General features: G+C 45.2%; 1 protein-coding gene across 1 annotated transcript; it reads left to right on the top strand.

Annotated features, from left to right (window-relative positions):
* Positions 1-6,154: 6,154 nt before the first annotated feature.
* pfdn4 (prefoldin subunit 4) lies at positions 6,155-9,599 on the top strand. Its single transcript, XM_086159309.1, has 4 exons — positions 6,155-6,242; positions 6,737-6,844; positions 7,471-7,611; positions 9,131-9,599. Exons 1-4 carry the CDS (start codon positions 6,216-6,218, stop codon positions 9,260-9,262), a joined length of 408 nt encoding a protein of 135 aa, XP_086015435.1. The 5' UTR covers positions 6,155-6,215; the 3' UTR covers positions 9,263-9,599.
* The last annotated feature ends 4,753 nt before the right edge of the window (positions 9,600-14,352 follow it).

The following is a 14,352-nucleotide window of genomic DNA, read 5'->3' as shown; positions in this document are numbered from 1 at the left end:
ACCCACAGGGTATCGGTAGAAATTGGTCTGCTGTGGGCTTAAGAACGAGAGGAGGAAGGTATGTTTGGAAACAGAGAAGAGTAAAGGCAAGAGTTTGGGACTGAGAATGGGAACTTTGAATATCGAGACCATGACAGGAAAAGGTAGAGTTGGTTGACATGATGCAGAGAAGGAAGGTGGATATACTGTGTGTACAGGAGACCAGGTGGAAAGGTAGTTGGGCTAGAAGCTTAGGAGCAGGCTTTAAGTTGTACTATTATGGTACTGACAGGAAGAGAAATGGAGTAGGACTTATTTTGGAGGAGTTTGTTAGGAATGTTCTTGTGGTGAGAAGAATGTAAGATAGATTTATGACTCTGAAACGGGAAATTGAAGGTGTGCTGATCAATGTTGTTAGCGGCTATGCCCCGCAGGTGGGATGTGAGTTGGAGAAGTTCTGGAATGAGTTTGAAGTGATACAGAATATACCCAAAGATGTGAGTGTGGTTATTGGTGCAGAATTCAATGGGCATATTTGTGCAAGCAATAGCGAGGGTACAGAAGTGATGGGCAGATTTGGAATAGGAACACAGAGGGACAGATGGTGGTAAAACTTTTGCAAAAAGGATGGAAATGGCTGTAGTGAACATTTCTTTCCAGAAAAGACAGGAACATAGGGCAACTTACAAGAGCGGCGATAGGAGCATGCAGGTAGGCTACATCTTGTATAGCCTAGGTAACCTGAAAGATCAGTGACTGCAAAGTAGTTGTGGGTCAGAGTGTAGCCAGACAGCATAGGATGGTGGTTTGTAGGATGATTCTGGTGACAAGGAAGATTAAGAGGACAAAGGCAGAGCAGAGGACAAAGTGTTGGAAGCTGAAAAGGGAGTGTTGTATGGTTTTCAGGGAGGAGTTGAGAAAGGCTCTGGGTGGTCAGGGAGAGCTTCCAGATGATTGGACAACCACAGCTAATGTTATCTGGGAGACAGGTAGAAGAGTACTTGGTGTGTCATCTGGAGGGAAAGTAGATAAGGAGATTTGTTGGTGGAATGAGGAAGTGCAGGAGTGTATACAGAGAAAGCGGTTAGCAAAGAAGTGGGACAATGAGGGGACTGAAGGCGAACAGATGGGAGTACAGGGAGATACAGCATAAGGTAAAGATAGAGGTAGCAAAGGCCAAACAAAGGGTGTACGATGACTTGTGTTTTCGGTTGGACAGAATGATCCATAAAGGTTGAAGAAACAGAGAGATAAAGATGAAAAGGATGTACAGCAGGTCTGGTTGATTGAGGATCGAGAAGGAAATGTATTGACAGATGCTTGAAGTGTGATGGGAAGATGGAAAGAGTACTTTGAAGAGTTGATAAATGAGGAAAATGAGAGGCAAGGGTAGAAGAGGTGACTGTTGTAGACCAAAGTAGCAGAGATTATTAAAAGTGGAGTGAGGAAGGCATTGGCGAGGATGAGAGTGGAAAGGCAGTTAGTTGATATATATATATATATATATGATATACCTGTGGAGGTGTCCAGGAGAGGCAGTGGTAGAGTTTGTGTCTAGATTATTCAACAGGATCTTAGATGGTGAGAAGATGTCTGAGGAATGGAGACGAAATGGGATGGTGCATATTTAAGAATGGGGGGGGGGGGGGGTGCTGAATTGTAGCAACTATAGGGGGATAAAGTTGATGAGCCATACAATGAAGTTATGGGAAACAGTACTGGGAACTAGACTGGGAGAAGAAGTCAGCATTTGTGAACAGCATTATGGCTTTATGCCTAGAAAGAGTACTGCAGATGCAGTATTTCCGTTGAGAATGCTAGAGAAGTACAGAGAAGGCCAGGGGGGAGCTGCATTATGTTTTTGCAGGCCTAGAAAAATGTAAAAAAAGAGGAACTCTGGAGCAGCAGAGAAATATGTTAGACTGGTGCAGGGCATGTATGCTAGCTGAGAGACAGTGGTGAGGTATGCTGTAGGGGTGACAGAAGTTGAAGGTGGAGCTCCATCAGGGATCAGCTCTGAGCCCCTTTTTGTTTACAGTGTGATGGACAGGCTGACAGATGTGGTTAGACAGGAATCTCCATGGACCATGATGTTTGCAGATGACATTGTGATCCGTAGTGAGAGCTGGGAACAGGTTGAGGTGGGGCTATGCGCTGGAAAGGACAGGAGTGAAAGTTAGTCGCAGCAAGACAGAATATGTGTGTGAATGAGAGGAACCGAGTTGGGATGGTCAGGCTGCAAGGAGTAGAGATCAAGAAGTTGGAGGTCAACAGTCCAGAGCAACGGGGTGAGACTTGCAATGCTGTATGGCCTAGAAACAGTTACAATGACGAAAAGACAGAGCTAGAGGGGGCAGAGATGAAGATGCTGAGGTTCTTTGGGTTAGGATGGATTGGACCAGGAATGAGTCTCAGACGAGCAGCACATGTTAGATGTTTTGAGAGATGGTCAGAGAAGCCAGACTGAGATTGTTCGGTCATGCACAAAGGAGGGATAGAGAATATTAGTAGACAGATGCTGGAATTGGAGCTGCCAGGCAGGAGGAAGACCATTATGGACATAGTGAGGGAAGATATGAAGGTAGTTGGTGTGAGAGAGAAGGCTACAGAGAATAGGCTTAAAGGGAGAAGGTTGATTTGCTGGGCGACCCCTGAAAGGAAAAGCCGAAAAAAGAAGAATGATGCGACATGATATTGTCACGAGGCGGACTCGAACAGGGAACCACACCTCAGGGCAGAAATCTGGATGGAAAGCGCTTTTATTGCGTTGAAATGGCAGGACGGGTTGAAGATGGGACTGCGGACGGGACACAGGCGAGACGGGATGCAGACGGGACTGCAGAGGCTGGGTCTCACCGGGACGGGTTGCAGGCGGAAAGGGTTGCAGAGGCTGGGTCTCACCAGGACGGGTCGCAGACGGGACGGGTCGCAGATGGGACGGGTCGCATAGGCTGGGTCTCACCAGGACGGGTTGCAGGCGGGACGGGTCGCAGGGGCTGGGTCTCACCAGGACGGGTTGCAGGCGGGACGGGTCGCAGGGGCTGGGTCTCACCAGGACGGGTTGCAGGCAGGATGGGTCGCAGGTGGGACGGGTCGCAGGGGCTGGGTCTCACCAGGACGGGTTGCAGGCGGGACGGGTCGCATAGGCTGGGTCTCACCAGGACGGGTCGCAGGCGGGACGGGGTCGCATAGGCTGGGTCTCACCAGGACGGGTTGCAGGCGGGATGGGTCGCAGGTGGGACGGGTGGCAGGGGCTGGGTCTCACCAGGACGGGTTGCAGGCGGGACGGGTTGCATAGGCTGGGTCTCACCAGGACGGGACGGGTCGCAGAGGCTGGGTCTCACCAGGACGGGTTGCAGGCGGGATGGGTCGCAGGTGGGACGGGTGGCAGGGGCTGGGTCTCACCAGGACGGGTTGCAGGCGGGACGGGTTGCATGGGCTGGGTCTCACCAGGACGGGTTGCAGGCGGGATGGGTCGCAGGCGGGACGGGTCGCAGAGGCTGGGTCTCACCAGGACGGGTCGCAGGCGGGACGCGTCGCAGAGGCTGGGTCTCACCAGGACGGGTTGCAGGCAGGACGGGTTGCATAGGCTGGGTCTCACCAGGATGGGTCGCAGGCGGGACGGGTCGCAGGCGGGACGGGTCGCAGAGGCTGGGTCTCACCAGGACGGGTTGCAGGCGGGACGCGTCGCAGAGGCTGGGTCTCACCAGGACGGGTCGCAGGCGGGACGGGTCGCAGAGGCAGGGTCTCACCAGGACGGGTTGCAGGCGCGACGGGTCGCAGGTGGGACGGGTCGCAGAGGCTGGGTCTCACCAGGACAGGTCGCATAGGCTGGGTCTCACCAGGACGGGTCGCAGGCGGGACGGGTCGCAGGGGCTGGGTCTCACCAGGACGGGTCGCAGTGGCTGGGTCTCACCAGGACGGGTTGCAGGCGGGACGGGTTGCAGAGGCTGGGTCTCACCAGGACGGGTCGCAGGCGGGACGGGTCGCAGAGGCTGGGTCTCACCAGGACGGGTCGCAGGCGGGACGGGTCGCAGAGGCTGGGTCTCACCAGGACGGGTCGCAGGCGGGACGGGTCGCAGGCGGGATGGGTCGCAGAGGCTGGGTCTCACCAGGACGGGTCGCAGTGGCTGGGTCTCACCAGGACGGGTTGCAGGCGGGACGGGTTGCAGAGGCTGGGTCTCACCAGGACGGGTCGCAGGCGGGACGGGTCGCAGAGGCTAGGTCTCACCAGGATGGGTTACAGGTGGGACGGGTTGCAGGCGGGACTGCAGAGGCTGGGTCTCACCAGGACGGGATGGGTTGCAGACTGGACGGGCCCCAGGCAGGGTTGCAGACTGGACGGGTTGCGGGAGGGGACAGAGGTTACACCTGGGGCCCGGTCGTGGCAAGGGATGGGGGGCCCGGCCGTGGCAGGGGGTGGGGGGCCCGGCCGTGGCAGGGGGTGGGGGTGGGGGGCCCGGCCGTGGCAGGGGGTGGGGGGTGGGGGGCCCGGCCGTGGCAAGGGATCTGCAAGCCACAATCCCCCAGCGCCAGGCAGAGCGGGCCGCTGCCCTTTAGAGGGATCTTGATTAGCAGCATCTGCTGCAGCTGGCGCCGATTACAATTGGGATCAGGTGTGAACCCTGACTGATATGATATGATATGATATGATATGATATGATATGATATGATATGATATGATATGATATGATGTTCATGTGCACCTTCAAAACTAAATGTGTTAAATGTGCCTGCAAGATGTTCAGCTATCTGGCTTGTTCCAAAGGAATCCGTGGAAACAATGCCCCGATTGTATCCTATAGCTGCTGCACATTGAGGTGGGAGTTGGATTCCCCTCGCTGGATGCTTGCGCACAGCTGAGGGGCCTCAAGGCGCCTCTTCATGACGAACCAACGCGCAGCGGCCCACGGCTTTTCATTCAAGGGTCAGCCCGGCTGTTTCGTTTTTTTTCCTGCGGGAAATCACACATGAAGATTTATTCCACTTGCATCAATCAATCAAGATCAAGAGGATCTGACATCTTGTAAATGTTCCTGGGACGAATAGACACATGCATTCGGTAAATATTTGAACTTGGGTGCAGTCTTGCTTGCTGGAGTAATATTTGCAGAGCGGCAGTTCCGGTTTATAAGAAAACTAATTTGACATCTCGTGGCTGAGAAGGAATGCTTTCTAAAACAGTGTTCATAATAATGTTACTATGACTAATGTCTTTAGTGTTGATGAGTCTTCGCCTATAAAGACTACTCTGCTACTTGCACAGCGGAGGAGTTAACATTGGTTCGAGGGGCTCATTGAGCCTCCTAACTGTTGTAGCCAGCACTGCATGTAGGGAATCCAGATAAATGTGTAACGGGACAAGTGCCACAATGGTGGACCTTGAAAACCTTGCAAAGATGTAACCTGAAATGTAAATAGAAAATAAAAATCAATCATCAAAGCTTAATTAATCGTAAAAAAATTGATAAAATTAAATGTATTTGCAAAAAAAAAAAAAAAATGGAAAGAGAAACTTACTGTAATAAAATTGGATATATGCAAGAAATTAACAAGAAATTGGGCTTAGAGTAAGATTCATAATTAATGAAAATTTCACATTGGAAGATTAACTTTTCCAAGTTTTGATAAATGTTTAGAGGAGAGTTATGTAACAATGAGCAAGAAATAATCTAAAGTTGAAAATTACAGAGCATGCATATGCGTATGTTCGTTTTCAAACATTTTTTAGTTATGCTAAAATAAGGTTCATTAGTTACATTTATAGTTAAACACATTTAAATGAACAGTGAAACGTGTTTTTCTTCCTGCAGCCCGTAGCAAACAAAACAGTGCATACAGAGCAAAAATTATGATGCTTACCTATAAGATATTAAAGGTTGTTCATGAAAGCTAACATCATGTCCATGCATGTGCAAAGTGCACCCATGTGTCAGGAAGGCGCATCACGGACCACTTCAAAGTTTTAAGTTGATTTATTTATTATTTAAATATGTTATATTATTCCTTGTGTTCTGGATGTCAAGTCCAAAATGAAAATGTATATTTCTTTATTCTATCTCTGCAGAATATTGGTGAACCCATCACCCATAGTGAGCCTTAAACTTCAAACTGAATGGAAAAACAATTGTGGAAAAGTCAATCGGTCCTGTAATGGTTCTCCCTGCCGCTAGATGGCGGTACGATCGAGCGACTCAGCGAAATTCTCCTGGTCGTGAACAGTCGAAGAAGCAGCAATGGCAGCCTCCAAGAAGGGAACCGTGGTAAGGTCTTATTACAATATTTTGGGAATGGTTTATCATTTGTTAAATAATTGTTTGGGGCGGTAAATGTATGAGACAACTGTGCATCACAATCGGCGATACACGGCCACATTATGCGGTGTCAGTCAAGCTGTCACACCCTTGTCACACTAGCATCCGCTAACAGTTAGCAGCACAGTTAACCAGCTACAACACAATAGGTGTCCAGCATTCCGCTTTTTCCTTTTTGACGTCCACCGGTCTTGTGATGAGGATGGGAATGACGGTGAACATGCCATTAATACACGTCCGCTGAAGCCAAACTGCGGAATGTAGCGAATTGTAGCCTGCTAACTAACGTTAGTGTGCTAGCTAACAGCTGCTACTCCGGCCATTCATTGCTACCATTAGTAAGTGACATGCAAACCCTCCGTTAGCTACAACTCGATTATGAGAATTAATCTCTTGTTATTGTTATTTTATGATGATGTATGATCTTCTTCGTTTTTCTACAGGCGGTCGAAGACGTGAATGTCACATTTGAAGACCAGCAGAAGATCAACAAATTCGCTAGGAACACGAATCGAATGACAGAGCTAAAAAATGAAATAGAAGCTAAGAAAGTAAGACTGTAGTTTACGGTTCTGTTTGATATTCTATAATTACAAAAATGATGAGACGAGGTTTTGATCTGGCACATTGGTTAATGTGACTTTTACTATTTATAAATTTCCAGCTCTCTGATAACCTTTAACACTGGCAGTGAAGTCATATTTAAGATGGGCAATGACAATGTTCCTTGAAGTTTAATATATTATAGTTAAACAAAGAATGACTCACTTCGCTGTCTTTTACCAAACAAAGTCCATGATTTGAAATTCCCCTCATTCTATTTCATTCTCTAATTTGCTCCCTCTGGGATTTTTCCAATATTTTCAGAAAATCTCTAAACCTCAGTCAGAAATGACTCAATAGTTGGAAAGATGTTTTTTTAAGAAAAAGCAAAAAAAAATGACTGACAGTTGCATTTGTCTGTTGTTTTGTGTTGGATAAAAAAAAAAGATATTATATAGATAATTTCCAGCTATTTTCTTCTTGACTTTTCTGTCCATCCCGGTGCTATTTCTGATGTGAAATCACAAAATTGGAAAAGAATTGTCGAAAATGGATGACTCAGACATCACCAGTCACTGGTTTACGTCTGGATGTCGGGGTTTATCATATGTAAACGGTCACCATCTCCTTCCAGAAATCCCTGCAGAACCTACAGGACGCCAGCGACGACCTCATGATGTTCGAAGACGACGCCCTGCTGATCCCCTATCAGATTGGCGAGGTCTTCATCAGCCACACGCAGGAGGAAACGCAGGAGATGCTGGAGGCCGCTCAGGTGGGACGTCTCCTTGTGCTCAGGCCCGTCACATCAAGACAACCGATAAATCTTCATGACCCATGTGGGGGGGAGGTTGGGGTAATAACTGCCCAGGGAGGAGATGCTAAAGTATAACTTAAAATTAACCTCAGGATGTCCATTCTTTATGAGTGAATTAAAGGAACAGAGATAAAATATGCGTTTTTTTTGCTTTATCTTGCTAATTGGAAAATTCTTCAAAATTCTCGTTCAAGAAGAAAATGAAACGTTTAAGGTGCTCTACTCAGCTGCTTCATCGTGTGCCTTTGTTTTGTTTGCATGCATGCATGCACACACACACACACACACACTCACACACTTACAGATGGATGCGTGGCGGTAGGACGCTCTCTGAATTACAAGCAGTAGAGTCATTCGCCCGTCAGCCCTTTATTTCCGCTGATGATAATTTAGGGCACATTAATTTCCGCTGCTGCCTTCAGAAAGTGTTTTTGTCGCCTCAGTCAATTTGAACGATTCAGCAAATCCAGTCGACGGAAACATCTTTAACCCCTCTGCTCCCAGCCGAGACCAGAGCTAAGAAGGCGAACGCTGGCGTTCAAATATGTTCCAAACAGTTTCGCTCATCCAACCTTCCATCGATAATTTCAGTCTTTACTCAAAAATTTTCCTCAGATTTTCTGTCACTGTATGAATGAAGTTCTCCATAATTGCTTTTTCAAAAGATTTGTTTTCTTTCCATCATTTATTACCGCTTGGTAATTTATGAATAATATTTCTCCATAATCCCCCTGACAATTTAGCCAATCCCCCAAGTAATTAGCTGAGTTAAGTTTGTCGCTAAATTTCCAGGTAATTTATTGCTGATGTTCACGTGTTACTCACGGTGTAATTAACTCAAGGTATTCATGGGGTAGTTATGGCTCGGTTGGTTGGGCAGGCATATCTCCATTTGGAAAGTTGGCATTTTGATACCCAACTCCTCTTGTCTTCATGCTAAAATGTCCTTAAGATAAGACACTAAACCTGCAGTTGTTCCCAAGGGTCAGACTAGCACTTTGCATGGCAGCTCCACTGCTATCAGTGTGTGCGTCCATGCATGAATGTGAAATCCGCTGTAAAGCTCTATATGAGTGGAGACCAGTTGTCACAGATTCTGGAAACAATGGGTAACTAGGATGTTTCTCAATGTGGTGAATAGAGGTTTGAAAAAAATCTGCACATAAAAGTTGCTCCAAAAATAATTTATTCTACATATCTCTTACCAGAGAGGCATCTGAGGAAGAGCTTATGTTTGCTCGAAACGAGGTTACGATTTTTGTACACTATGTTGAATAAAATATCTTTATTTGGAGCACTTTTGGTGTGCGGATATTTTTCAAACCTCTATTCAGTCAAATTTGATCATCCCATCCCTAACTGGACACTGGATATTTTTGTTCTGTCCTTTTTCTAGCTCTCAATTTGGTGAAAATATTTTGATCAGACACCGTTAGCCAACCCTTGATGCATGTTGTTTTCAATTGGTGTGTCACAGGAGGCGCTGCAGCAGGAGGTGAAAGGTCTGGAGGACCGTGTGTCTGCGATTCAGCAGGTGCTGGGCGACCTGAAGGTGCAGCTTTACGCCAAGTTTGGCAGCAACATCAACCTGGAGGCCGACGAGAGCTGAGCGTCGGCGGCTCCCCGACACAGAGCACCGCCAAACGTCTGGGGTGTCCATCAGAACTCAGCTCAGATAGAACGTTTCGCGTCTCTTTACTCAGAACGGGCTTGTTTGGACACACACAGGACGCCACCCCCCCCCCTGCAAATAAAGACCTGGAGATTCAACAAATACACATCTTTTCACACTGATCTGGTCGGTCATATTTAATAGTGTTGTTTTTACTCTGTCAAGAAGATGCATCCTAAGGTGGTATGGAACTTGGTACAGTCATTGCCTCTGTCCACATTCTAGTTATTTGTGCCATCACTTCAAAATAAAGGTGAAATGATTGAAAAAAAAATGTTTTTTTTCTTTTTCATCAACACCTACTGTCTCAAAGTGTTGAAATGTTTTAACAATAAAAAAATCCTCCGGGGTTTGTTTACAATCCTGCTGAGACCACAGCTGAACTGAATGTCATGAATATATAAAATGTGACCGTGTGCGTAAACATATTTGTCTTTAGTGAAATGTGAGTGTTCGTTTGATAACACGCACAACAGCAAATGCAGCAGCAGGAAACTTACTAACTTGTTTTCTGAATATCATATTTTCCAAACTTTACCTGAACTTCAACACTTGAGTTATGCGTCACAAAGATCTGCAGAATTTCCAACTTGTCCATGAATATGTCTCCGTGGCTTGTGTACAACGTGACACTGGCTACGCGCTCTGATTGGCTGAGACCGAGGAGACGGTGCTCCGCCTTCCTGTCATTCATGTCAGCTCTTTAACTTGAACTGGCGGGAGCTAGTGGAGTTGGAGAGCCGTGAAATGGTCTGCAAGGGCCGGCGTCGGCCCGCAGAGTCTGAACAAAGTTTCATCTGGTCCCGACTACTTCCTGGACGTCTTAGGTTCGTCGGCTTGCTTATGCACTTGGACGGCGGGTCACAAGGACCGGAAACAGAAACGCAAACTCGCGTGTGCAACAACAGCTAGCTAGCAGTTTCAAAAAAGTCAACTGTATTGTCAATACTGCCATATGCAGAGGTTTGAAATAGTATTTCTCCAAGATCCACGGTGCAATAGTACAAAAACTATGGATAATATCGCAGACATATCACTTTCGCCCAACCAATGAGGAACAGTTCTTCTCCCCGCAGAGAGCACTTCCGGTTGTGGATGGAAAAAAATGGCGGCCCCAAAGAAACAGTGGGTTCTCCTGATAAAAGGAAGGTCACACTCATCATCATCATCATCATCATCTTCATCATCAGGCGTTCCAAGGTAGGACTGAGTTCACTCTTCTTCGTTGACTTTCCAGGGTTTTTTAAATTTATTTTTTATTGAACATAAACAGTATAAACAAATATACATATGTACAAATAAACATGGCAAGGTAGAATCGAATGTCAATGAAACAACCGGGGATGAGGGAGCAAAGGACATACGGACATTCGTTCTGTATGTAATCAGAAGTTAATAGTGTTAAAGGTCTAAGACAAATGTTTAGTGCTAGACAAAAGAGAAAGTAAAAGAAAATAATTAAATAAATAGATAGAAAAATAAAATTAAAAAAGTAAATCAATAAATTAAAAAAAAAAAAACTTGCAAGGGGAATATAACATGTATTTAACTTGGTGGTTCACAAGAAATCTCAGACATCAAACTGCATATTTTTTGTTTTTTGGATTTTTCAATAAGTTTTAAGGATTTTTTTATATCATTCAAAATCGTTTATAAAGAACGTGAAATTGGGGGAACACTTTTGCATTCTGTTTTTGTGAATGAAGTACTTGGCCAAGCCTGAAATAACATTGACACATAGTTCATCTCTTTTGTTGCTTAGAAGTAAACCAAATGAGAAGGACACTGGTCTAATCCATTTTTGAGTTTTAGCCCAAAAGCCCTGTCCTTTTTCGCATGAGAAAAATATATCGTCAGTGGTTTCAATGTTGTCTTCACGAAAGGCGCAAATATTATCGACAATATTAAAGTGTACCCTCAATAATTCCTTAGATGGGTAGATGTCATTCATAATTTTGAAGTGGGTCTCTTTTGCCTTGGGGGGTATGGGTAGAGTCAGATTCATAGTTCGCAGCGTGGCAATCGATTCCTTGTCAAATTTATTTAAAATATTATTTTTGTTTTGACTTCCAGGGAATAAATTTTTTGTAAGACATTTCCTAATAAAGGAATTGCTGCATCTTCTATCCAGAATTGAGATTCCCTGAAGTGATAGTGGGGGTAACTGTGGTTGTGTGGTTACTTTCAAGGTTATACATGTGTTTACCAATAACTGCCATGATACACGCACGCACGTACCTGTGGTGTGCGGACGGGCTTGTGGGTTTGGTGAGTGACATTTTTCTTACCACTGTTTTTTAGAGCAAAAGCAAATTTGTAATTTCAGGATTAACCAGTTTTACTAATCAGGCCGTTGTCCTCAGAGTGTGCACATCTCCATGGCAACTTCGATCTGGTTCTGGGTTCTAGAAAATATAGTGTACTGTACATGTGTCAGACTTAAAGCCCGTGAGAGCGTCTTAAAAGGTCTGATTGTCTTAAAATAAATAAGTCAAATAGGTGCATTGACCATAAATTACATGTCCTACTATTATGTCGATCATGTTGCCCGCGAAGTGACGGCATCCTGCTATTATCCCAGCGCAGGGCACAGGAAGTAGAGCAAACCAAATATTCCCGGTTCGATTGCCGGCTCCTCCTAGTGTGTGGAAGTGTTGTTGAGTAAGACACTGAACCCCTAACTGCTCCCCTGGCGCTGATGGACGGTAGCCTAGTGCTCATGGTTCATCCATGATAGGTTAATTGCAGAGAACGAAGCTTCCCACGGGGATTAATAAAGGATAAATTATTATAATGATGATGATGATGGTTATTATTATTGCAGTGTGTCTACGTCAGTGGGATTTTCAACAAGTGGAATTGAGAAATACAAATGATCCCTAAATGCCCAGGAAGAGAAAAGTTGATGCAGATGGAAGGCTGTTTCACAAAACATGGGAATGCATATGTTACATTTTGGATTTGAGCGAATAATAAATTCAGAGTTATTAAACATGAAGGAGGAGTTACATTTAGTTGCATTTATACTGTTACCGTTACATGTGGCCCTTTGAGGCTAACCAATATGCCGATGGTCAAAATGAGTTTGACCTCCCTGGTGTACTGACATCAAGTTCAATAGAATTGTTTTCCTGTTCACTGGAACTGAGCTTGTGCATTGTTTTTGGGTTTCGACATATTAAAGATTTTTTTTTTTTTTTTGTGGTTTATGAATGAGAAAACGCTTAAGCACTTTTAACACCCAAAGCCTAGACATTTGTTTTATCCAGACTGAAGGGAAAATCTGGATTATCACCAGTTTATTTTCATTAGAATTCTCATACAAATTGTTTTTCTGCCATAACAAGCCTACCGCTAAAATGAACACGCACACATGCTCATACTAATCCATGCACATTAATCCAGGCTGCAAAGACATCCAATTAACACCATGTTTTTAGTTCTTTATTTCTTCATGCGCGTGCTGATGAGACTGTAGAACAATCAGACGATGGTGCAATGTGGCTGTTTACTTATGATCATGTAGTATGATGAGACCGTAGCACCATGAGTAGTATGAGGACACAGTAGTACCATCTGTAGTACGATCAGACTGCAGTGTGATCTTTAGTGCCATCAGACTGCAGTGCAATGTGGCTGATGAGCAATGATACTGCAGTACGAATTGTTTGAGATAGATGGAGTTGATGTTTCGTGTGGCCACCGACCAACTGAAAGTGTGTGTGTGTGTGTGTGTGTGTGTGCGTGTGTGCGTGCGTGTGTGTGTCTGAACAAGCCCCAGTTCAGAGCAGCAGTGATAAAGTCAATCTGCTTGTGGCGGTTGTTTCCATCAGACTGCTATTCCCCATCAAAACAAAGCAAATCACAGCTTCCGAGCTCAGTCAGCTGAATGTTCCCTTGACGTTCCCTCAACGTCCTCCCCCCTGCCACACCTCAGACTTTTCAGTGTCTGAATCCTGATCATAGCCTAGGAGATTTTAATCTTAATCTAGTGATCGAAAGGAAGGAAAGAATGTTCTGGCATCAACATTGTTTATGACATTATTAGGTTTTCTTTTATTATCTTTTATTTATTCTATTTCTTACAATTTCAGTGCAGGAAGGCTTTTTTCAAACTACGAAACCGCCAAAACATTGTTTATCAGACTGAATGTTTGTACAGCTGTATATTTTTTACTGTTAATTTGTATATTTACTTAAAAAACAAGATGTTGAAGTACATTTCATTAAGTGGCATGTGTGTGCAGTGGGTTGCGCTGTTGCTCTTAGCTAAATGGTTTCCGGTGCGATTTCTACCTGTGCTTTCTCTATGTGGGTTCTCACGGGGGGTTAGAGCGGTCATCCTGGGAACTAAACATTCCTTGGTTGTTTTCTGTGTTCCTCCTCGCTAGTCGAAGTGTTTTTGAGCAAGTCACCGAACCCCTAACTGCTCCTTAGCTGCCTTCTGTTCATGGTTCATCCATGATTGGTAAAATGCAGTGGTCAAATTTTGCAGATGTTGTGCTGTATGTATGACTGAATGTGAAAATAGAGGTATTTCTTCTTCTTCTCCATGTTCTCCTGCCTGAGTTCTTTGGGTGGGTTCACCTTGTTCTGCCTGAGTTCTCTCCGAGCTCTCCTCCTTCCCCTTCAAAGTCCAAAAAACATTAGTTTCATCGAAGACTCTAAATTGTTTGTAGGTGTAAATGAGACGGTGAATTGGGGGATGTCCCAATATGTGATTGATCGATCACCTGTCCAGGTTAAACCCCGCCTCTCTCCCCCAATGTCGACTGCATCACAGATGGTGAATAATGCAAATTCGAATGCGTGAAACCAATATTGTAAAAGATTCAATAAAAAAAAAATACAGTCTAACAGCTTGAAAATCGTCCCTCCAGCCCGATGTAACCAAAACCACGTGCAGGTGTCCGTTTCCGGGCCCTCTTGTCCTCCCATTCACCACGTTTCTCCGATCTTTTGTCTGGAAAGGGGAGCCTACTTGGAAGGCTCTGTTTAGAACGGGGGTCTGTGGTGAAGATGCTAGG

Source organism: Fistularia commersonii, chromosome 14 (assembly GCF_037954325.1).
Source record: "Fistularia commersonii isolate RoL2024-O1a breed Wild chromosome 14, RoL_Fcom_v1.0, whole genome shotgun sequence".
Taxonomy (NCBI): Eukaryota; Metazoa; Chordata; class Actinopteri; order Syngnathiformes; family Fistulariidae; genus Fistularia; species Fistularia commersonii.
Note: the sequence above shows the minus strand (reverse complement) of the source record. Positions and strands in the feature narration are given on the sequence as shown.